Source organism: Protomyctophum parallelum (assembly GCF_964188405.1).
Source record: "Protomyctophum parallelum genome assembly, chromosome: 20".
Lineage (NCBI taxonomy): Eukaryota > Metazoa > Chordata > Actinopteri > Myctophiformes > Myctophidae > Protomyctophum > Protomyctophum parallelum.
Window position 1 is genome coordinate 33,245,439 of NC_139718.1, and position 23,368 is coordinate 33,268,806.

The following is a 23,368-nucleotide window of genomic DNA, read 5'->3' on the forward strand; positions in this document are numbered from 1 at the left end:
CAGCACAGAGTAAAGTATGGTATCAGTAGTACAGTATACTAGTAGTAGTAGTCTGTAGTCTGTGTCGCCCCCCCGTGGCGGACGGCGCGCCCTGCAGCCTCTCAGCTCTCCGTTTGGTTTTTCATGACGGGGATTTCCTGGGCGGAAGTACCCAAAGGGGGCTTTCCAGCCTCGTAACAACACTGGTCCTCCACAAGCCAGGAGCGCAGCCCGTTTGAACTAACTACCGTGGATTATTTCTACCCCCCCCCCCATAAAAAAAATCCTTCAGTATTTTCATTTTTGCCTTATAGCAGCAACCATGGCGTGGTGTGTTGAACCGGTGTGTAAATGTGTGCCTTTTGAGCGGACGGGACGTGTCTGCCGTTCAATGCTACGTCGGTGAAGGTCCCAGACCTTCCAGATAGAAAGCCCAAAGCTCCTGCGTTGTGAAATTTCACCCCCAGACTGTGGAAGGATCCACCGCTGCATTGGTCTCCGTTCATGTGAGTAGCCGATGCGCATTGCCGTTATTAATGTCTGACAATTAGGATATGGATTATGGAAGATTTTTACTGTGTAGATTGGAAGATCAGTGTGACTGAGTAGTAGATGTTCTCGTGTAGCCTAATGTATGCAGTGGCAACACACTGAGGAGAAGAAGGGTCTTGTGTGTGTGTGTGTGTGTGTGTGTGTGTGTGTGTGTGTGTGAGAACAACAGACAGGGGGGCTTCGAATTAAGCAAGGCTTTTAGGATGAGGTAATGTCATACATCCATTGTGGTTGAAGCTGGACGAATCCATCCATCCAACCAGCCAGTCCAGACAAAGGCTGTCAGAGCGGCTCCTATCACCACAGTACTGCACCGATCTGGCAATACTACACTGATCATTACAGTGCATTAGTAGACAATACTACACTGATCATTACAGTGCATTAGTAGACAGTACTACACTGATCATTGCACTGTAGTAGACAGTAGTACACTGTCTGTTATCACTAAAGTACCGGTACTACACTGATCCTTACACTGTAGTAAACAGTCCTTCCTGCACAGTGTATGATTTGAGTACAGTACTACACTGCATGATATTGATACAGTACTACACTGGATGATATACCTACATTACTACTTACTCTTACTGTCTGATATTACTCTCTAGTAGTATAGATCCCGACCGACCGGTCTGGCCGGCCATTATTTGGCTTTTTATGACAACATCATTCAGTATCAGCAATTATGCAGGCATATCCAGTCATTATATGTCAAAACTTGCAAAATAATTAAAAAAAATAGCAGGCTCACAACAACACGACGAACACATTATATTCCGGCACGTCTTGAACTTGTAGATCAGCTGTTTTGTGGAAAACGTGAATACAGCTTATAGTATGAGGTTATTTGTGTTTATTTTTATGTATTTGTTTGCTTCTAATGTAATTCTTCTCAAATAGAAAATTTATTCATATCCAAGAACTGTTTTGCACGAAATGACGCACCGTGAGCTTGTATGTCTGCTATTTTTTTATTGGCCAACGTATAAAATACGGATAAAGTTGTAAAATGATTGTAAGTAGTAAGTAAGCCTTGCCGAGCCATGAGTCCCATAGGGCAGGAGTCTACCTCCTGTTTCTGTAGCGTGAGGCAGCTTGTTGTACAAGTACACCCCCTGGACATGATGCTAGTACAGTATGTCGCAGGGACTTACCCCCAATCCAACCCTTGATGCTGAGTGCCAAGCAGGGAGGCACACTGGGTCCCATTTTTCTGAGTCTACCTGGCCGGGGGTCGAACCCTGACCTCCCAGTCCCAGGGCGGACACTCTAACCGCAATTGGGCCACTGAGCTCGTCAAAATGATTGCGATGCTTTATTAACACACTTTGCTGGGGACCCCCTGGAGCCCCCTCAAGGACCCCTGGGGGTCCCCGGATGCCACTTTGAGAAAATAGCAAAAGGATATTCAGGATTTCAATTCAAATATAGCAAAAATAGCCAATCTACAAGCTCAAGATCGGACAGAAATATGCAATGTGGCCCTCTGGAGTGAGTGCGGAAATAATGGTGGCTCTCTCCATCGTCAAAGTTGCCCACCCCTGTACTACACAGTCGGCCTAGATGCTCCCACAATTACACACTCCCTTTATAAACATTGGAACAGCCCATGAGTAACGCTAGACCAACCAGGTGGAAGTGGAAAAGGATAACAATTCTTCCTGTGTCCCTGGAATGACTATGTATGAAAGAGATGTGCTATTCATACTATTACATACCATTACATAGACTTACATAGAAGAACATAATACACAAAACTGCATTGCAGGTATAGGAATGTATTTGATGTATTGTAAAATCTAAGCTAGCATTAGAAAGCAGAGGTTGGATGTGAGTGAGTGATGTGGTCAGTTTGAACTGGAGGAATGACATGCAGATGCCAGGTAATAATTGTTCTTTTCAGGTCAGGTCAGATGAAACAGTATTCATCCTGAAGGAGGTTTTAGTTGTTACAGTAGCATTAAAGACAGGCAGACAGAACCACAGAGAAGAGCTGTTTACTATCAAACTCCATGACGTGTGCACTGCACACACCAGGATCATATGTGTAGGTAGGGAACATTTTACATATTGTTGTTGTTGTTGTTGTTTTTGTTGTAGCTATGATTTGAGGCATGATTTGAACGACAATTAATTTTCAAAAACTAGACTATCAAATAGCTCACTATTTTTCTAATTTCTATTTTAGAAAAACCTTCAAATTGATTTTAATTCATGCATTCATGCATACTCTCCAAAATCGGCATATATTCGGAACCAAACATTGGTCCAGCTCTATCTATAATTGTCTCCAAAAGAGTATTTGTCACCAATCACGTTTGTGATTGGAACACTATCTCATACAGTCATACACAGTGTTCCTTCATCAGCATAACACTGAGGCCACTTGCTGATGAGGCACTATTGTTATTACAAGGCTTTGTCCTTTAAAGTATATGTTTGCATTTATTACGGTAATGTTTTAAGTTTTAACTGACTCTCTTATCCGCACGTGTACGTGTGCTTTAAGAACTTAAGCAAAGTCGCTACTGATGGCCTGTTTCTAGATAATGCTCCTCAGTCATAACCTGACGCTGCCAGATGGGGGCGGTATTGGGTAACCATGTTCCCCAACACAGCCTTCATCTGGGATCTCTCAGGGAGTTGAGCTGACACCAATCCGTTCCGTACCGAACCAATCAGTGTGAGCTAAGGGCGGGATATGTGCGAAACCGGATGTGAAGCTATATAGACACGTCAATATGATTGGTTGTGTTTGCACGCCCACACGGTGATAGACAGACGGTCCCATCCAATCATCTACCAAGTATCTTGAAAAAAAGGAACAGCCCCGTCATCGAATTTGCTTCCGCGATCCCAGATCCCAATAAGCTGTGAAACAAATTTGTGTAGCAAGCTTCTTGGATCTGGCAGCGTCAGGTTACCTCAGTCAGGTGACGAAACAAAAAGTGCAGCATCCGCAGCCCTGACGTGGAGTGCTGTGAACTTGAGGAGTAAATCTGATCGTGACCCATATGTTTGAGTCACAGCTATTTTGACACACTACCATTATTCAGAAAGAAGAGCTTCATCTTTAGCTTCTGTTCCTCAGGAAGACCACATGTTTTGCAACACCAGACAGTTGACCTCCTACCTCATGTGTATATATTTTCTGCTGTATAGTATAGTCTACTGCAGGGGTTCTCAAACCTTTTGGCATCAGGGCACCCCCATAAATGGTTAATGGTGCATTTATATAGTGCTTTTATGCAAAGCGCTTTACATAGATTACATTCACGCGCACATTTATACACCAATGGCAGAGGAAACAACCATGCAAGGCAGTAAGGCACCAACCTGCACATCGGGAGCAATTAGGGGTTCAGAGTCTTGCTCAAGGACACTTCGACACTAACTCTGGGGGAGCCCAGGATCGAACTGGGAACCTTGTGGTTCGCATGCGTCCGCTCTACCGGCCACTCTACCAGTGACGGCACCCCTGAATGAAATTGTTACTGTAACTATATACTGTAGCACCATACATTCATGTCATCTTACAGTACGTTGTGAAATGTGAATATGTAAATCTTTCCCCCTAAGATACAGCATGTCACAGAGAAACTTTATTTGTCATCAAAGTTTTTTAATTATGTTTTCAATAAAGCATACAAAATTCACATGACTTACACAAAAGAAAAAGACAAGAAAAAACAAACAAAAAACTAAACACAACTAGCAGTCAAAAAAAAAACCCATGGACAACACCCCTCCACATTCTGTTGTTGACACTCGTGATTATGTCATATGTAATGTGTAAATACAAATTGTTACTGCAATCATCCTTTAATATATTAAAAGTAGTCCCATATCTCATGGAACTTCCCTTTGACGTTGTTCCTCCTGGCAATTGAGTATTCAAAGGATGCAGTTTCAGTCATAAGTTGGGTCCAGTCTGTGATCTCTGGTGTAGCAGAGCTCTTCCAGTTTCTCAGTATCAACCTAGCTGCCGTAATAAGACCTGCAGTCACCAATGCATGTTGTGCCTTGGTGACCCCCTGTGGCAGCACCGTACGATCTCCCAAGAGACATCACCTTGGGCATTCTGGTAGTATTAGCCCCATCCAGTCTTTCCCCAGTACCTCTTTCCAGAAAGGTAAAACCACAGGACATTCCCAAAAGGCCTGTAAAAATTGACCATTTTCCCCTTTACCTTTCCAACACCGTTTGTCTTCCACCAAGCCCATCCTAAACAGTTTCACAGGGGTGTATGTAGTAGAGTATAATTTTATAATGTATAAATTAGCTTTTACAGAGAAACTTTAGAGAATATCCCTGTTTGCGTTGGGACTGATTGAAAATAACTTGAACCCCAGCATCCACAAGCTCACAACGCATTGCGGTGCGAACTTGTAGATCTGCTATTTTTGGCAAATGTAAAAAGAACAAAGTGCAGTGCAACTCGGGTCCATTTTATTAGGTACTGCATGGTCTAAGTGGTCAAACTGAAGTGATATTGATAAATCCTAAACATTATAATCGTATTCAGTCTCTCCTGGACTTGGTCTACTGACTGACTGAATGGATGTTGTGTCTAATGGAGTCCACTGTCTGGCAGGATGTTAGTCTACTGTCCGAATGGATGTTTCGAATGTATTGTTGTCTTAATATACATTAGAAACAACATCCATTCAGACATTAGTAACTGGACTATATATACTATATTATACACAACATCCATTCAGACAGTAGACCAGCTAATGTCTGAATGGATGTTGTGTCTTGTCACCCTTGTCACCCTTGCATATGTATTCTCACGTCGATTACGTTTGACTCTGCAAGGCACTTTATGTATAGTCTGTTGTCTGAATGTATGTTGTGTCTAATGTAGCCTGGCGATCTTCTGTCTGAATTGTTGTGTCTAATGTAGCCCAAGGGCCCTATTTTCGTCAGTGCTAAACCCCTCATCCCTAAACTTCTTTGCCTTATTTACTATTTTGGAAAATATTTTTGAATAACCGATCTACAGGCTCACAACGTGTTGATGTAGATCAGCTATATATATATATTTATTTTATTGTATTGTTTTGGTTCATATGGGTTTGTGACATGTGTTTACTAATTGTGTTACTAATTGAGTTTCCATTCATATAAATGTGTTGTACCTACAGGTCCGTTCTTCCTCCATCAGGGGAGGACGTTAGGACGGGGGATTTTCTGTCTGTCAGCCAGCAGACAGACAGACGTGCTTGATAATGATATTACAACATGTCACGATAGATAATTTACAGCAAGCGTGTTTTTATTGCGAGGTGAATACTTTCATTTTCACGTTTACAAAAGAGCTGTTCTGCTTTATGACCTTTTTTTTAAAAAATAACCTGTGATTGAGCTTACATCCATACAGGAGCGCATAATACAGCGAGTTTGTACATAGGCTATTTTTGTATTTCTTAAAAAAAAAAAAGATCTCAATTGAAAAGGTTTTGAGAACTACTGATTTAGAAGGCCTCAGGTCTTAATACCTTAACTTAATAGAGGAAAAATATTAACAACTGTAATTGAGGCCTACATCTATTCAGTTCTTCGTGAAATTTCCTATCTCCTTTTTTATTTGTTTGGTTGAGAACCGCCTCATCTCTTGAACCTGTTAGTCTGGGATCAAATCCCGGCAGAACATTTTCTCCCGTGTCTCTGTGACACCGTCTCCCTCTCACCTGGCCTGCTGCCTTTCTCAATGAACACAAAAACATAGTTGACATCAGTGTTGTCAACTAGTCAGGCTGACCTCGAAATAATGGACATGGAAGGACTCACAACGACACAGTCCATGTTATATTTCTGCTGCTTTTATTGACCATGAAGCAAGTTTGGAACTTAAATTGTATTGGTGATAATGCCAATAATTGTGTTAGGTATTGTGACACATTTGTTGGTCAGTCAGCAAATTAACTGAGAACTAGTCGTAGTAGTCGATCAATCAGCGAGTATGTCATTCATCAAATTAAGTCATTCATTCATTCATTCATTCATTCATTCATTCATTCATCCATCCATCCAGTGAGTTGGTCTCGCAGTCATTCCATCAATCAGAATGATGACGGAGAGAATTCCCCGTGGGGAGTAGTTTAGTTTTTGTTCAATGATGTCATGGTACTTTTAGCAGGGTAATACCATGACTGCTACTGTTGCTGCCCTGCTCCTCAAAGACCAACAACACTACAAAACACTTCCTGTGTGGTTCAAAGGTCACACAGGTCAGTGGCACTAACTTTTACCTTTCTTATCAGCAAAAAAAGTGTGTAAATGGCGAATGCTGCAAACATTATATTCAAATAATCCATTAGTTGGGAGTGGGACAGCAGATAGACAGTGTCGATAGAGCTCTGACATGTACTCACACTGTTGGGGTTTTTAGGCTGAGTAGAATGGTGTGTTCATATTACTTCGCCTGGAGCTGAAACTGTAGGAATACAGTGTCTCTCTCTCTCTCTCTTGCACACACACACACACATGCTCTCTCTTTTTGTCTCGCTCTATCTATCTCTCGGATAGATTCTTATGTGCTTATTTGTTTTCTGCTTTATAGCCTAATGCAGGGTTCCCCAATTAATTTTCCTCAAGGGCCATATTTTGACTAGCGTACCAGGCTGGGGGCCGAGTCTGCACGCGCGAGGTCGAGGTCTTGCCCTGAAAATTCATTTTCAGGGCAAGACCCCATTTGAAAATGATGCCCAGTTTGACATGCATAGGCTACTAACCCCCATTTAATGCCATTCATATCTGGGACCCTTAAAAAAAAAAAAAAAAACATTTTTTATTTTTTTTGGGGAAATTCTTTCATGGGCCACAAGGGGGCGCTCTGTGGGCCTATTGGGGAACCCTTTGGATATTAATATATATATATTTTGATGACAATCAAACATGTCATTTAATCTTTCAGAAGTGTATCTTTCATTTGCTTCAGTGTAAAAAGTACGCTAATTGTGTCAGGTTTGAATCATGGTCGATATCATAATGTTTAGGGAAATTAATATAATTAATTGAAAATGTTAATGCTAATCGAGACATACCATATGGGCATAAGCATAACATACAGTATATACAGTAACATATGGTCAGTTAATGCCTTGCTCAACACAGGGAACGGGGCTGTGTTAACCACTTTCAACCAGTATTTTTGGCATGTAGGTGTTATAAGTGATTGTAGTTATATTATAGCTTGTTGATGAGCTATTTTTGTCACATGACACCATTCTGTGACGAAGCATAAAATAGGACTTAAGTGGTTAATGAATGTGTGTAAAGTGACGTCAAAGTCTTTGAATAAGACAGTGATGAATAAGAGCACAGGATAGATGAATCAGAAAACCATACCAAGTTGAAAACTGCATGCGAGATGTCACTACTCTGAGGTCACTTACAACTGAGAAAGTTTCTCTTTATTTCTGACAACTCATGATTATTCATTTAGACACTATGTGCATGTGTGTATACACATGCACGTTAATCAATTATACTTAACAGTTCACAATTAATCGCAAATTCTGTGATTCTATCATTGGGCAGTTTTCTGTGAATGTAATTCTTGTTTGCGTGCGTGTGTGGCCGAGGAACGCACATGTGGGCCGGTTTAAAAAAGGCATAGAAACATCTCTGCTTTTGCATGTGATGTGACAGACAAGACAGCGCACTTTTCATTACATTTTCCACAAACAAAGATGCCATATATTGCCAATATATTCCTCAATATTTGATTAAGGAATATAATAATATGCCTTTTGTGTTCTTTCTGTATATAAGTAATTTGTAGATCTTTATGTTGGACATTGAGGGAAATTAGGATTCTCAGATTTAATAAAAAATCAGCTATCAACTAACCGGTTAATCAATGGATAAGGTTATCAAAACATATAAATTAATTAATTAATGGATCATTGCCATCCCTAGTGTATGCACATCTCTGTGTGTCTTTGTTAATGTATCAATTAATTGATTAATTAATTAATTGATGGATAATTCCCATCCCTAGTGTATGCACATCTCTTTGTGTCTTTGTTAATGTATCAATTCATTTATTAATTAATTAATGGATAATTCCCATCCCTAGTGTATGCTCATCTCTGTGTGTCTTTGTTATACTTGTATTTTTCAGTGCGTGTTGTGTTGGGGAATACCCTTTTCTTGCTTCCAGTGCTTCAGCAGAAACACATTATTTCCGCTTCACTCAAACTTACTATGTTACCAGAACTGTCATTTGGTTTGACGTATTTTAAATAAAATGAAGAACTCAAGCCACTGTGACTGAGACTTTCAAGAACAAAAAGTTAGATCACTGAAACTCACCAACAATAGGCACTGATATTTGTCAATGATTGATTTGACAGACTTCCTACTTTGCACTATAATTTATGGATGCCATCCATGTAGGCTATGTCTAAGATTAGGTTAGTAGATTAGATTACATTTGATTAGATTAGACTGTATTTTATTAATCCCAGAGGGACATTTTTGTGTTTTTAAAATGTGTATGCCATCAATGGCGAAATCATAATTAAGTTATTTCGATCATATTTGTGGTATGTGCTACCATTTGGACTTGCTTTTGGGTTATTTTGGTCAAGTAGGATTAGGATACTCGGTGGACATGCTTGTTGTTAAACTGCAGAATAACCTACTGACCTGTAGTTGATCAGAATTACTAACCAGGTAGCTACACTAATAGACGTTCATTTAATACTCAAGACAGAGTTTTGCAGTGTTTGTGTGGAAGAAGCTGGTATAGTATGCTGGTTTGGATGTTATCTGTGTCAGTGCTATAAGATGTTCCTCAACTGCATGGTTTCACACTGAAGAGCCACAGTGTGAACTAAAACCGTATTCCCACGGTATCTGTCAGTACATTCTAGACTAGAGACACCATTTTGTGCCCCGGCTGAGGATGCAAAAGATATAGCAAACATGCCTCTATTGAAATCCCACTATTGCAGCATTCACATCATGAGTCCACTAACTTCCTTGTGTGTCTAAAACACAGCGTTGTGTGTTGCTACTGACAACGTCAGAGGAAATTATTTTATTTGAATTAAAAGATTAGCATTTCACACCCTGAATGCTTTCAACACGTTGAAGAAATGATTTACTTGTGTACACATCGTACGGTGTGTCACATGCCGCCGGTCATTTTGCTCTTGTTTCATAGTGCACCCAGTTGGGGTTCCCCCCCCCCCCCTAGTATGAAACTATAGCAAAATGGATGCTGTGTGAATATTGGCAATAGATAGTGCTGCTGTTGATATTTAGCGGCCCTGGCCTTGTATATTGTTGTCGGGCAGAAACCTGTTATTTACATATTTTTACTTTTTTTGTTTTTTATTTATTTTTATTAGTGCCCTACTTGATCACACTACAGCGTCACACAAAAGCATCAGATCCACAAGCTCAAAACGTGACGTAAAGTGACACATGATTTTGAGCTTGTACTTTGTGCCTTTTTTATTTGAACCCTGAAAAGTAGCAGTTTTGGACATATGAGGTTTCCACCCGACAGAGGCGTGTACAGTGCCCATGCTTGTTTCTATGTGTTGTCTTGTGAGTAATTGTGTGTTTTTGCATGTGGTGTACGTGTACGCATGTGCGTGAATGAGTTTTGTGTGTTCTCTGTGTGTATAATGTGTGCATGTGCTCTGTGTTGTGTACGTGTGCGTGTGTGTGTGTGTGTGTGTGTGTGTGTGTGTGTGTGTGTGTGTGTGTGTAATTGCAGTGTGCTGACTGATTGTGGAAAAGCCCCTAACATCCCAGACTAACCCACTGGACAGGAACTGGGCACTGACCAGTGTGCATGACTGCTTGTGTGTGTGTGTGTGTGTGTGTGTGTGTGTGTGTGTGTGTGTGTGTGTGTGTGTGTGTGTGTGTGTGCGTGTGCGTGCACACATGCTGTCTGACTGTCTCTGTACATTTGGTATTTGGTCTGTGCGTGCATTGCGTGCCTGCCTGCCTGCCTGAGTGAGAGAGAAATCCCTTCCAGGATGCATGCATTACCTCTCTCCATCTTTCTGTCTTTCTGTCTGTCTTTCTGTCTTTCTGTCTGGCTGTCAGGGGCATGTGATGACAATGTTTTGGGAGTGTGTGTATGAAAAGGCACAGGGCAATGTAATGGGGGAAGGGATGTAATAAAGGACTCTCATTACATCGTTACAATGCGGCCAGAATAGACAGGTTAATAGACAAATCATTGGACAGTGAACAACACGTTGAAATGTAGTCTTGTGTGGCACGTTGTCACCACTAAGACAAACATGTCCCAATGTTATATCCTAATACTGTTACTGTACTGTACTGTACATTGCTGTGATTTGTGTGTGTGACCCTCCCATTTCCAATGTCAGTAAGAACAAGGAGAGCCTGAAATTCTGAGGAGATCTTTCAATGTTTCTGTAATCTGTATAATGTTGTCAATTATTCCTTGTGTCAGTTATGGTTGTAGTAAATGTCAGATTTCTGCTGCCCCACAGTTACTCTGAGAATCGTTTGTGAGAGGAATTAAGCTCTGTAATGTCATTGATATCACGGCTACACAAGTTTAGTTTACAGTCAAATTGTACATGAAACTGAAAGGTAATGGTGGCATGTACTGTAGGATGAGATGTATACAGCTGGCAGATGTCAGACCATGACGGCAAGCATAGTATCAGGAAAGACAGAGACCTCAGAGCTGTGTGTGTGTGTGTGAGACGCTCTGCATGAGATGGAGAGAGAGAGGGAGAGACAGATTGGTCTCTCAACCCATAAACATGCATGGCATATTTAGTGTTAAATTCAGTAGGGATTTCATCAACAAATCACCTTTTAAATCCTGCGTGCTCGTTTGGCAACTCTACATGCTTGTGATTTCAAGACAGCACTGTATAATGGCTCCCAAATGTTTTAGCCTGTGACCCAAACTAGTGAAAATAGCCGATCTACAAGGTTGCAACGCATCACTTGACGCCGCATTGTGGGCTTGAAGATCGTCAATTTTCACTTTATGGAATTTCTTCATGAAAAAAATAAAAATAAAAACTTGACACAATAATTGTGTTTTGAAATAATAATAATTAGAAACAAAAAATTAAGAAAAATATATAATACACGTAATAGAAATGTGTCCGCGACACACAAATGGGTCCCGACCCAGTGTTTGGGAACCACAGTATTGGACGTTCATTAAACTTGATTGTTGGATACTGTTTCTCCCTCTGTCATTTCCTCGTATTTCTAGTTTATTGAAATAATGTCAATGCACATTTGTCCAGTGCAAAGCCTACTGCAGGCCTGGTTGACTAGATTTAGGAGACATTTTGAAGGTTATGCTACTGAAATGATCCATATTTATATGGAGAAATCCCGTCATTTAACATGCATCTCAATGTGGGAGAACTGTCCTCGCTACGAGAAATACGACACTGATCGGCCAACTATGTTACATTCACTGTGGAAAGACACACGATCACTGTCAGTCACACACACACAGACAGACATACAGGGGTGAAAACATGATCTCCTGTCAGAGAAAATGAGTTTGCATTACTCTTAAGTTATTAACTTAGCGCCTACTGTTGAACTTACATCAGCTGGTACACTACAGTGTACAATAATGATTTGATTATGTTATTCTGCGACACACACACACACACACACACACACACACACACACACACACACACACACACACACACACACACACACACACAGTGCCACACATGCACTGTCACTGCTCTCCAGTGTTGAGTTACACATTATGTTTTACTTTAAAAAAAATACCTTATGCATTACTTTACTTGCGTTACTCCGAACACTCAAATACTTCTATGGCTTATTTAGTTGGCATGGATGTTAAGCAGTACATCCACTAGATGGCAGTTCAGAGTCAAGCGTTTGCTGGCATTTTATTCCTGACCAATCTCCTCTCATCTGTTCTGTAGTAACTGTTTGTCCCTGTGCAGCGATATTGATCATGTTTGACACACAACCTCTCCTCAAAACGTTCTGCCACTTTTTAAGTCTTTGCTCTATCTATATCATGGGGCTACTCTACCCCCACAATTTCTGGTGGTACTCTGGTTTTGTCCATATCCATAAGTTTTCAGAATGTAGATAGTGGACAGGCTCCGTCCACGTCTGTATGCATCCATATTGATGACATCATCAAGATGTGTTTCACCATGTTAATGACCTCCAGTTCTAGGAAACACAGAATGGGGGGACTTTTTTATTATTTCCACACAACAGCTCTAAGGTATATTAATGACATAGTAAAATGTTGAAAATGAGTGGAATGCCCCTTTAATGTTGTGAAGGTGATTTACTTGAGCTGACTGACAAGGTAACTAAACAACTAGCTAACTTTTTTAGCTAAATCTTAAAGCTACTGTCCGGGACTTATTTGAATGACTTAAGTGTTATTGACATTGTCACCAATCCTTATGGTAGAGTATGTTAGTAGTAGTACAATATAAACAGTACATCTGCAGTGGTTGGAGGTGCTCTCCCTTCTCTTCTGTATAATGTTGTCAATTATTCCTTGTGTCAGTTATGGTTGTAGTAAATGTCAGATTTCTGCTGCCCCACAGTTACTCTGAGAATCGTTTGTGAGAGGAATTAAGCTCTGTAATGTCATTGATATCACGGCTACACAAGTTTAGTTTACAGTCAAATTGTACATGAAACTGAAAGGTAATGGTGGCATGTACTGTAGGATGAGATGTATACAGCTGGCAGATGTCAGACCATGACGGCAAGCATAGTATCAGGAAAGACAGAGACCTCAGAGCTGTGTGTGTGTGTGTGAGACGCTCTGCATGAGATGGAGAGAGAGAGGGAGAGACAGATTGGTCTCTCAACCCATAAACATGCATGGCATATTTAGTGTTAAATTCAGTAGGGATTTCATCAACAAATCACCTTTTAAATCCTGCGTGCTCGTTTGGCAACTCTACATGCTTGTGATTTCAAGACAGCACTGTATAATGGCTCCCAAATGTTTTAGCCTGTGACCCAAACTAGTGAAAATAGCCGATCTACAAGGTTGCAACGCATCACTTGACGCCGCATTGTGGGCTTGAAGATCGTCAATTTTCACTTTATGGAATTTCTTCATGAAAAAAATAAAAATAAAAACTTGACACAATAATTGTGTTTTGAAATAATAATAATTAGAAACAAAAAATTAAGAAAAATATATAATACACGTAATAGAAATGTGTCCGCGACACACAAATGGGTCCCGACCCAGTGTTTGGGAACCACAGTATTGGACGTTCATTAAACTTGATTGTTGGATACTGTTTCTCCCTCTGTCATTTCCTCGTATTTCTAGTTTATTGAAATAATGTCAATGCACATTTGTCCAGTGCAAAGCCTACTGCAGGCCTGGTTGACTAGATTTAGGAGACATTTTGAAGGTTATGCTACTGAAATGATCCATATTTATATGGAGAAATCCCGTCATTTAACATGCATCTCAATGTGGGAGAACTGTCCTCGCTACGAGAAATACGACACTGATCGGCCAACTATGTTACATTCACTGTGGAAAGACACACGATCACTGTCAGTCACACACACACAGACAGACATACAGGGGTGAAAACATGATCTCCTGTCAGAGAAAATGAGTTTGCATTACTCTTAAGTTATTAACTTAGCGCCTACTGTTGAACTTACATCAGCTGGTACACTACAGTGTACAATAATGATTTGATTATGTTATTCTGCGACACACACACACACACACACACACACACACACACACACACACACACACACACACACACACACACACACACAGTGCCACACATGCACTGTCACTGCTCTCCAGTGTTGAGTTACACATTATGTTTTACTTTAAAAAAAATACCTTATGCATTACTTTACTTGCGTTACTCCGAACACTCAAATACTTCTATGGCTTATTTAGTTGGCATGGATGTTAAGCAGTACATCCACTAGATGGCAGTTCAGAGTCAAGCGTTTGCTGGCATTTTATTCCTGACCAATCTCCTCTCATCTGTTCTGTAGTAACTGTTTGTCCCTGTGCAGCGATATTGATCATGTTTGACACACAACCTCTCCTCAAAACGTTCTGCCACTTTTTAAGTCTTTGCTCTATCTATATCATGGGGCTACTCTACCCCCACAATTTCTGGTGGTACTCTGGTTTTGTCCATATCCATAAGTTTTCAGAATGTAGATAGTGGACAGGCTCCGTCCACGTCTGTATGCATCCATATTGATGACATCATCAAGATGTGTTTCACCATGTTAATGACCTCCAGTTCTAGGAAACACAGAATGGGGGGACTTTTTTATTATTTCCACACAACAGCTCTAAGGTATATTAATGACATAGTAAAATGTTGAAAATGAGTGGAATGCCCCTTTAATGTTGTGAAGGTGATTTACTTGAGCTGACTGACAAGGTAACTAAACAACTAGCTAACTTTTTTAGCTAAATCTTAAAGCTACTGTCCGGGACTTATTTGAATGACTTAAGTGTTATTGACATTGTCACCAATCCTTATGGTAGAGTATGTTAGTAGTAGTACAATATAAACAGTACATCTGCAGTGGTTGGAGGTGCTCTCCCTTCTCTTCCAGTGAGAACGTTTGACCCTGGTGTCCAGGGGTCATCGATATGTCTGTACTTTGACACATGTGTCTCTCTTCTCCTCAGGTCATGTCAGGAGGGAGGAGTGCTGATGGAAGGGAGGTGCAGATTCCTCTCCAGCAGGTGGCACCATCCCTGGCCACACCCCTTTCCTTGGCTCCACCCCCTCATCGCCCAACCAATCCCTGGCCGTCAAACGAACCTACAGGACCACAAGGTAACAAATTGAATAATTGATCCCGTCCTTGTTCTGTTGATTGTAATTGATAATAATTACACCCCGTGGGGAGACGTTTTCAGCTTCAAGTGGTCAGACTTGAGCTCAGGGGATAGCAGTTAGGGGTTAAGTGTCTTGCTCACTTGCTCAATCGAACCTGGTACATTCTGTTTCCTATAGGTGGCTCCCAGGGGCCGGACCCCGGCTTCCTGCCTCTACACGGAGGCTTCAGGGACCATTTCGTGTTGACACCTGAAGCCAAGTACTGCTGTGAGGCCTGTAGACTGGTCCTGTGCCAGCCCCGACAGACTGAATGTGGACACCGCTTCTGTGAGACCTGCATTAATGACCTACTCAAGTAAGGAGAGACAGAGGATGGAAGGAGGGGAGGAAGGGAGTCATACGTGCCGGAGGGGGGGCGCATTTGGGTCTGAATGTCCCCAAACTACTATTGGGGAATGACTGGTCTATTTATTTATTTATTTTTCACGACCAGCGCTGATGGTCTCTGTTGCACTGTTCCCATTTTGTTGCGCAATCGTGGTTGTGTATTGGCTGCTGCTGCGTGCCATTGCTTACCTCTCGCCACAATGACCATTCTGGCTACATAGCCTACCCTACGTGCAGTTGCTCTCTAGTCTCAACTCTCCATCTCGAATATTGTCCGCCCACTTTTATCTACGTCCCGACGGCGCCACTGACGGGAGTAGAAGGCGATAACTGTTCGTCCCTCTGCTGCGTCTGTATGCATTTAAAGTTGAAACATATTTGGGCATTAAGAAAGGAGAGGAGGCCCAGGCCGTAGTGTAACGGTCTGGGCACCGGACTGGTAATCCAGTCGCAGTGTGCCGCGGGTTCGACTCCCGGACCCGACACGGCCTTTACTGCATGTCATCCCCCCATCTCTCTCCCGTTTCCTGTCAGCCTACTGTCTGTCCCTTCAAAAATCAATAAAAGGCGTAAGCCGCAAAAAAAATATCTTAAAAAAAAAAAAAAAGAAAGGAGAGGAGAGGAGACACACCAAACTTTGTGGATGAGAAAGAAAGATGTGATCTATCATGTTTTGAAGGAGATGTGTTTTAGTCACAGGAAGCAGAAATAAAAAAGTAACTGAATGTCAAAACAAGTAATTATGAAACTACCCCCCCCCCCCCCTCTGCCTCTGTCTGTCTCTCTCTCTCTCCTCAGTAAAGCTAACCCAGTGTGTCCAGTTGACCTGGACCCTTTATTTAAAGACAAGGTGAGAAATGTCCGTCAACTGTCACATTTATATAGCAGTGCTGTGCATGCAGGTTGTTGCGAATAAACGCCATTACTAACCATGTAGCATATTTCTTCCATCCCTCCATGGCAAGTTAATTAACTACTGAATTAGCTAAGCAACTGACCAGCCACCTAACCAGGATTGGGTTGCATCAGCCAAGGGAGTCAGGATTTGTATCTTTAGAGGAAGTGCTGCCTGAGTTACTTTGGGCAACTCAGTCAACTCCCGTCTCTAGCCTTCCTTCTCTTTAGTGTAGCATCCCAGTAGTTATGTCAACTCCCCTCTCTAGCCTTCCTTCTCTGTAGTGTAGCATCCCAGTAGTTATGTCAACTCCCCTCTCTAGCCTTCCTTCTCTGTAGTGTAGCATCCCAGTAGTTATGTCAACTCCCCTCTCTAGCCTTCCTTCTCTGTAGTGTAGCATCCCAGTAGTTATGTCAACTCCCCTCTCTAGCCTTCCTTCTCTGTAGTGTAGCATCCCAGTAGTTATGTCAACTCCCCTCTCTAGCCTTCCTTCTCTGTAGTGTAGCATCCCAGTAGTTACGTGCAAATGTGCCAGAGTTGAGAAGGAGTCATGGGGGAGTTGAATTTCCATGTCTGATGCCACCTCAAGTAATCACTATGAACTAACTACAAAGCTAACTTCATTAAATGATTATTTAATTTCGAGATTCTTTTTTGGCTTGACGATGCTTTGCAGAGCAGAACATAACATGCTACGTTAGTTGACACTTCCATCCTTGTGGTTGTAGATCTTCCGTGATGTGTGTTGTCATAGAGAGATCATGGCTCTGAAGGTGTTCTGTCGAAGTGAGTCCAACGGTTGCCAGGAACAGATGAGTTTGCATCAGGTCATGGTAAGGTCACATTCACAACACACACCCACACATGCGTGTGCACAGTCACACACACACACACACACACACACACACACACACACACACACACACACACACACACACACACACACACACACGTTTCACATACAGGTTTCTGATACTATTTCAGATGTTACTGTTTTCATGACCACAATGTCTTATTTCTGATTATGTCTGTCCATCCATCTCAACTCGCTATGCGTATCTTTTTCTTCCTGCAAAATGTTTCTTCTCTTATTTTCTGTATTGCATCACTCTTTATTCTTGTTTTTAATCGATTGTCTTCATTCTATCTTCCTCTACCCCCACCTCCTCCCCTCTTTCTCTCTCCAGGACCATCTGAATGTGTGTTCATTCTTTGAGGTTCCCTGTCCTTTGGGTAAATGTAAAGAGAGGATGATGAGGAAGGACATTCCAGACCATCTCAGCTGGAAATGTAAACACAGGGAGACAACATGCGAGTTCTGCATGCACAAGATGGCTCTCACTGAGCTACAGGTAAATAACTACAAACACTGGACTACAAATAAATAAAACTACAAACACTGGACTAAAAGTAAATAAAACTACAAACACTGGACTAAAGGTAAATAAAACTACAAACCTTGGACTAAAAGTAAATAAAACTGGGCCAAGACAACAGCAATGGTGGACACGTATAATTTATTGGTAGAACATGCAAAATAAGGAATGGAGGACATGGCAGTGGTGCCCTCTACTACCCAAACCATGCAGCTTAAAAGATCTCGCAAAGTTCAACAATAATGCAAAAGACTGTGTAAAGAAATGGGAAACTGTCATCTAACCACATGCTTCAAAGACACGAAAAGAAGAAGACGACTTCTATTCCGGGCAAACAATCTCCGACCTGCCGTGGTGAATTTATGACGGAATTCCCTCCACAGGGGGGATTTCGGTAGGTGTGCGACTGTGCGTTGACTCGCTTATCACTGCGGCTCAGTGACGTGAAGTGTCATTTTTCAGCAGCTTAAATCCTGAAGCCATATCAAGGTTGAGTCTTGGATCAAATTCAACCCCAGGCCCTTTGCTGCATGTCATCCCCCCTCTTTCTCCTGCAGTTCCTGTCTCTCTACTCACTGTCAAATAAAGCAGAAAATGCAAAAAGAAATGATAATAAAAAATAAAAAAAGTTTTTTAAATTTAAATAAAACTTCAAACAAGATGGCTTCCGCAGAGCTAAATGCATTCGTGGTTCAAGTGGTTCCTGGGAAGTTTTTACTATCTAGTAAAAAACATCCATTGGCCCTCAACTAGGGATGGGTATCGTTAGGATTTTTTCGAGTCCGGTACCGATTCCGGTTCTGCTTATCGATTCCGGTTCTTAACGGTTCCCTATTTCGGTTCCAAAATGATATAAAAGAGGTCAAATGTTTAACAAAAAAGCTCAATGTCAATTTAAGACATGTAATGAATAAATAGTGTAACATCCTCTTCCTCCTCATTCAGTTGAGCCATTTGTGGATAATATAGTAACAAAATAAATGGTATAAACTTAAGGTCAATTGTTTTTCACAAAGCTTTTATTTTTAAGACTTTGATTTAAGACAGATGAATAGAGTATAGACCAACATCCTTTCCTTTAACAGTTGAGCCATTTGTGGATACTACAGTTACCTCTTACTACTACTGACAATGACAACAAATAATATATGCCTGAGAGACTACACAACATCACTGCAACACAAAGTCAGAAATCTAGAAACAAATAAAAAGATAGTCTCATGTAGTCTCATGTGGTGCACAGTCTGCATGGCATGTCAGAGCAGAGTGTATACTGTATACTAAAGACATGTATAATGAATAGTATAACATCTTCTCCTTTATTGAGCCATTTGTGGATAATATAGTGATTCTTTTAAATGTATCTATATAATATCGATTCTGTATTTACCCAGGGCAATAGTGTTGTAGGCTACTTCTCTTATTACCAATAACAAATAAAAGCATGTCTGAGATCTGAGAGCAACACACACACGATTGACTGTGTAAATTAGCATCGCTAATGAAGGGGAATGGCAGCGCATCAATGGGGGATCAATGAAAACAAAGGCGGCTTGCATGCTGTGGTTTGCTACTAACAGATATGTGCATGTACACCTCTCGAAGTTAGACTGGGACCCTATACGCCGTGATCACACACACACACACACTCGCAGTCACACACACACACGGCTGCGCACTCGAAGTGAGTGCAACAACGCTTTCTCTCCTTGTCTCATGTTGATTCAATGCTGCGCAGCCAGCGTGCTGCGCACGTATGCAGTGAAGACTCAGACAAGGCGCAAGATTCCTGTCCCCTCTCTTAAAAGTTTCCTCCCATAAACTTCACTTGAAAATTACGTTTAAGAAACTTTAATAATGATGTTGCCTCAGTGGCAGGCACAGCGCGTGTCACTGTCTCTAGACTCCTCGACAACTAACTCAATGCAGAGAGATGGCTCCGCCTCTGCAAGCCACAAGCCCACAACTCGTCGCTAATGCAACGCAATGTAGGCTTGTAGATCAGCTCTGTTCCCTGAGCATCTATTAAGGGAAGAAAATAAATAAATATCGTGTGACTGCGTGTCTGTGGGAACCGATAGAGAGAACCGAAATTGAATTATTGTAATGGGTACCCGGTACCCAGGCATGTTCGGTTCGGTACATACTTCGGTACCCACCCCTACCCTCAACACATAACTCCTGGTCGGTACCGTGCAGGGATTTCTCAGAGATGACTTCTCTGAACTGTAGTACTGTGACATTACAAACACAAGAAGCACTTAGTGTTGTGAAAGACGCCGGACAAGTTTATCTCAGGTGTCCATTTTGTAGGAAGTTACAGGAAGTTACAGCTCGGAAACGCCCCAGTTCCCATTTGGTGGAATGCACCATAAATGTTTGTGCTGTTATTTCAGAAACACAAAGAGACGGTGTGTCCAGCGTTCCCTGTAGCCTGTCCGAACCAATGCTCCTTCAACTCTCTGCCCAGGAGCGAGGTACAAACACACACACACACACACACACACACACACACACACACACACACACACACACACACACACACACAAACACACGTCATCATTATCATCATAATCATCATCATCATCCTTTTAGCCTTTTACCTGTTGTTTTTAATGTAGGATATCCTCTGTGTTTGTCTCTCAGCTGTCCAATCACCAACATGACTGTCCCAAAGCCCAGGTCGCATGTCCCTTCATCCGCTACGGGTGCACCTTCAAGGTGAGGGAGAGACAGTCACCTGGTCACACTATGTGTGTGTGTGTGTGTGTGTGTGTGTGTGTGTGCGTGTGTGTGTGTGTGGGGGGGGGGGGGGGGTTACATCCAACCACAAAAAAACACTGGCTTTAGCTACAGCCTCCCTGCACGCGTGTGCAGTTGTGCACACACACACACACACACACACACACACACACACACCTTACTGAAACTCCAACTGTTATAGTATTGTTTTTTTGGCAGTAGACAATGGACATATCACCCGGTTCCATTTTCCCAACATTGGTAAAAAAGTACAGTCTAGAGTACTGCCATGTCATTGTTGATTTGTTCAATAGGGTTAACCCTATCAAGTCAATGTGGTTCTCCCAATCAAGGGAAGGGGAATCTTTTTTTTACTAGTTAGATACGACTGTCATTAGATATGACTGTCACTACGCAAACTCACATTTAGGGCCACTAGTGCTAGAAAGCACTAGTGTCTATATAAAACACAAGGGGTATTGCATAGCCGGGTGGGGCATGGATCTCCAACTTCCATCCTTACCGACTCGGTGCTCTAGCGGTCTGGTACTTTTAATTGGTTAAATATTTACTTCTGGTTCTGGGGTCATTTACATGTCCGTTTGCACCCCAGATAGTGTTTAAGTGGCTTGATTCAATATTTAGATATTGGTTTGTAATTCATTCAACTACAAACAACATACATCCCTGCTTCTGGACTCTAGGTATTTCATTATACAAATATTTGCTTTGATGTAATTTTGCGTCAAGGAGTCACAGTAGTTCGGCTACATTAGCTATTTTGTCTGACACTGTTATGCGATCAAGACAAAGCAGAAAAGCAACAGTATTTGTGTGTGTATTTTGTAGGGTCTGAACCAGACCATGAGGGAACATGAGTGCAGCTCAGCAGCAGAGCATCTGAGGCTGATGGCAACCAGAAATGCAACGCTGGAGGCCAAGGTAGCCAGTTCTTTTTCTTTTCAATTATGAGTAACGTTTCGAACGCCCTGCTTTTCTTCAGACTGCCGTCCATGTATTGTTTCACCCTGTTACAAGACTGACTAACCTGCGTGTGTGTACAGGTGGAGGATGTTAAAAGTGAGCTGTTGGAGCGTTATAAAGTGTTGCCAGGTCTCAGCAGTCGACTGTCGGATCTGGAAACGCTCAACGAAGAACTGAGGGAGAAGAACAGGCAGCTGGAGCAGAAAGTATCTACCATGCAGGTACACAGCTGCTAAGTACACAGTACTACACACTACACAGCCTGATACACTAGAACAGTGGTTCCATCTGACCCCCAGCCATTCTGCTGCCGTGTTAAGTAGTTTTCAGAGCATGTTTATTTTAATGATCAATTTGATTGCTGTTCCGGCTTGGATCATGTACTACACTATACATCAGTGGTTCCCAAAGCTCAAGACAAAAAGACCAAAATTAGACGTTTGCCCGTGACCCACGTGAAATAGCAGATCTACTTATTTATATCGATTCCAAAAAAAGTTGGAATCGTTTTTGATTGAATCCTGTTTTCTTTAATCTTTTGAAACTTTTTTAACTGTAGGAAAGGGAAAAAAGGGGATATTTTACTTATTTACTCTGACCCATAAGCATTGGTCAGAGACCCACTTTTTGGGAAACAATGCTATGCGACATGTACTGTACTACACACACACACACACACTGCTACACAATACTATAGAGGGTATGCGCGTGACATCATCATCAAACCCGGAAGTTATGTAGGAATGCTTACTTAATGTAGGAGTGGCAAAAAACTACTTCCTGGCCTTGACAGCCCATGATTCCAAACAGAAAAGTCCTATCTGATTGCATTAAACAACATTAAACAATGTTTAACTCACTTTGCCTATTGCTTTGCCACTCGATGTGCCATTCACTTTAAGCATGCGCATACCCTCTATACAAACTGCTATTCAAACACCACACAATGCAATACTAGTACTACACAACATTATGTCCTAATCTATTTGTGTGTGTGTGTGTGTGTGTGTGTGTGTGTGTGTGTGTGTGTGTGTGTGTGTGTGTGTGTGTGTGTGTGTGTGTGTGTGTGTGTGTGTGTGTGTGTGTGTGTGTGTGTGTGTGTGTGTGTGTGCGCGCGCGTGCGTAGAAACTCATGAGTTCTCAGTCTGAGAAGTTGTTAGAGGTGGAGTTGGAGCTTCGTTCTCTGCGTCTGGTGAGGGAGGAGGTGGAGAGCCTGAGAGGAACTCTGGACAACGTCCGAACGCGTCTGTCCTCCCTGGAGGGCGGACGCACTGCTACAGGAACCTCCACACACACACTAGGTCTGTACTCTAGTTTAGTCTGTACTGTATATTGTTTTAGACCAGTGGTTTTCAACCAATGGACCCTCGAGAGTGTAAAATGAAACACAACATTTGACACTCTCAAGAGTTACATTATTGTTAAACATCTGCATTATTTCATTTACAAGATGTCTATTGTCTACACAATTACAGAATGTAGAAGAAGTGTTTCGCTTTCGGTAGAAGAACGTTTGCCTGTTATCTCATCAATACAGCATGGATAGTGGACAAAATATTATTCAACAAGAACAACATATTCTTTGGTGTTGTGTCTGAGAGGCTAAA

General features: G+C 41.7%; 1 protein-coding gene across 1 annotated transcript in view; it reads left to right on the forward strand.

Annotated features, from left to right (window-relative positions):
* Nucleotides 1–196: 196 nt before the first annotated feature.
* The window catches only part of traf3 (TNF receptor-associated factor 3), a 28,604-nt gene continuing 5,432 nt past the window's right edge, over nt 197–23,368 (forward strand). Inside the window, exons 1-11 of the mRNA XM_083791316.1 lie at nt 197–485; nt 15,224–15,374; nt 15,555–15,732; nt 16,563–16,614; nt 17,388–17,492; nt 17,847–18,011; nt 20,432–20,512; nt 20,682–20,756; nt 21,627–21,719; nt 21,842–21,982; nt 22,888–23,062. Coding sequence (XP_083647442.1) covers nt 15,227–15,374; nt 15,555–15,732; nt 16,563–16,614; nt 17,388–17,492; nt 17,847–18,011; nt 20,432–20,512; nt 20,682–20,756; nt 21,627–21,719; nt 21,842–21,982; nt 22,888–23,062 — 1,213 coding nt within the window. The 5' untranslated portion in view covers nt 197–485; nt 15,224–15,226. The remainder of the gene's footprint in view (nt 486–15,223; nt 15,375–15,554; nt 15,733–16,562; nt 16,615–17,387; nt 17,493–17,846; nt 18,012–20,431; nt 20,513–20,681; nt 20,757–21,626; nt 21,720–21,841; nt 21,983–22,887; nt 23,063–23,368) is intronic.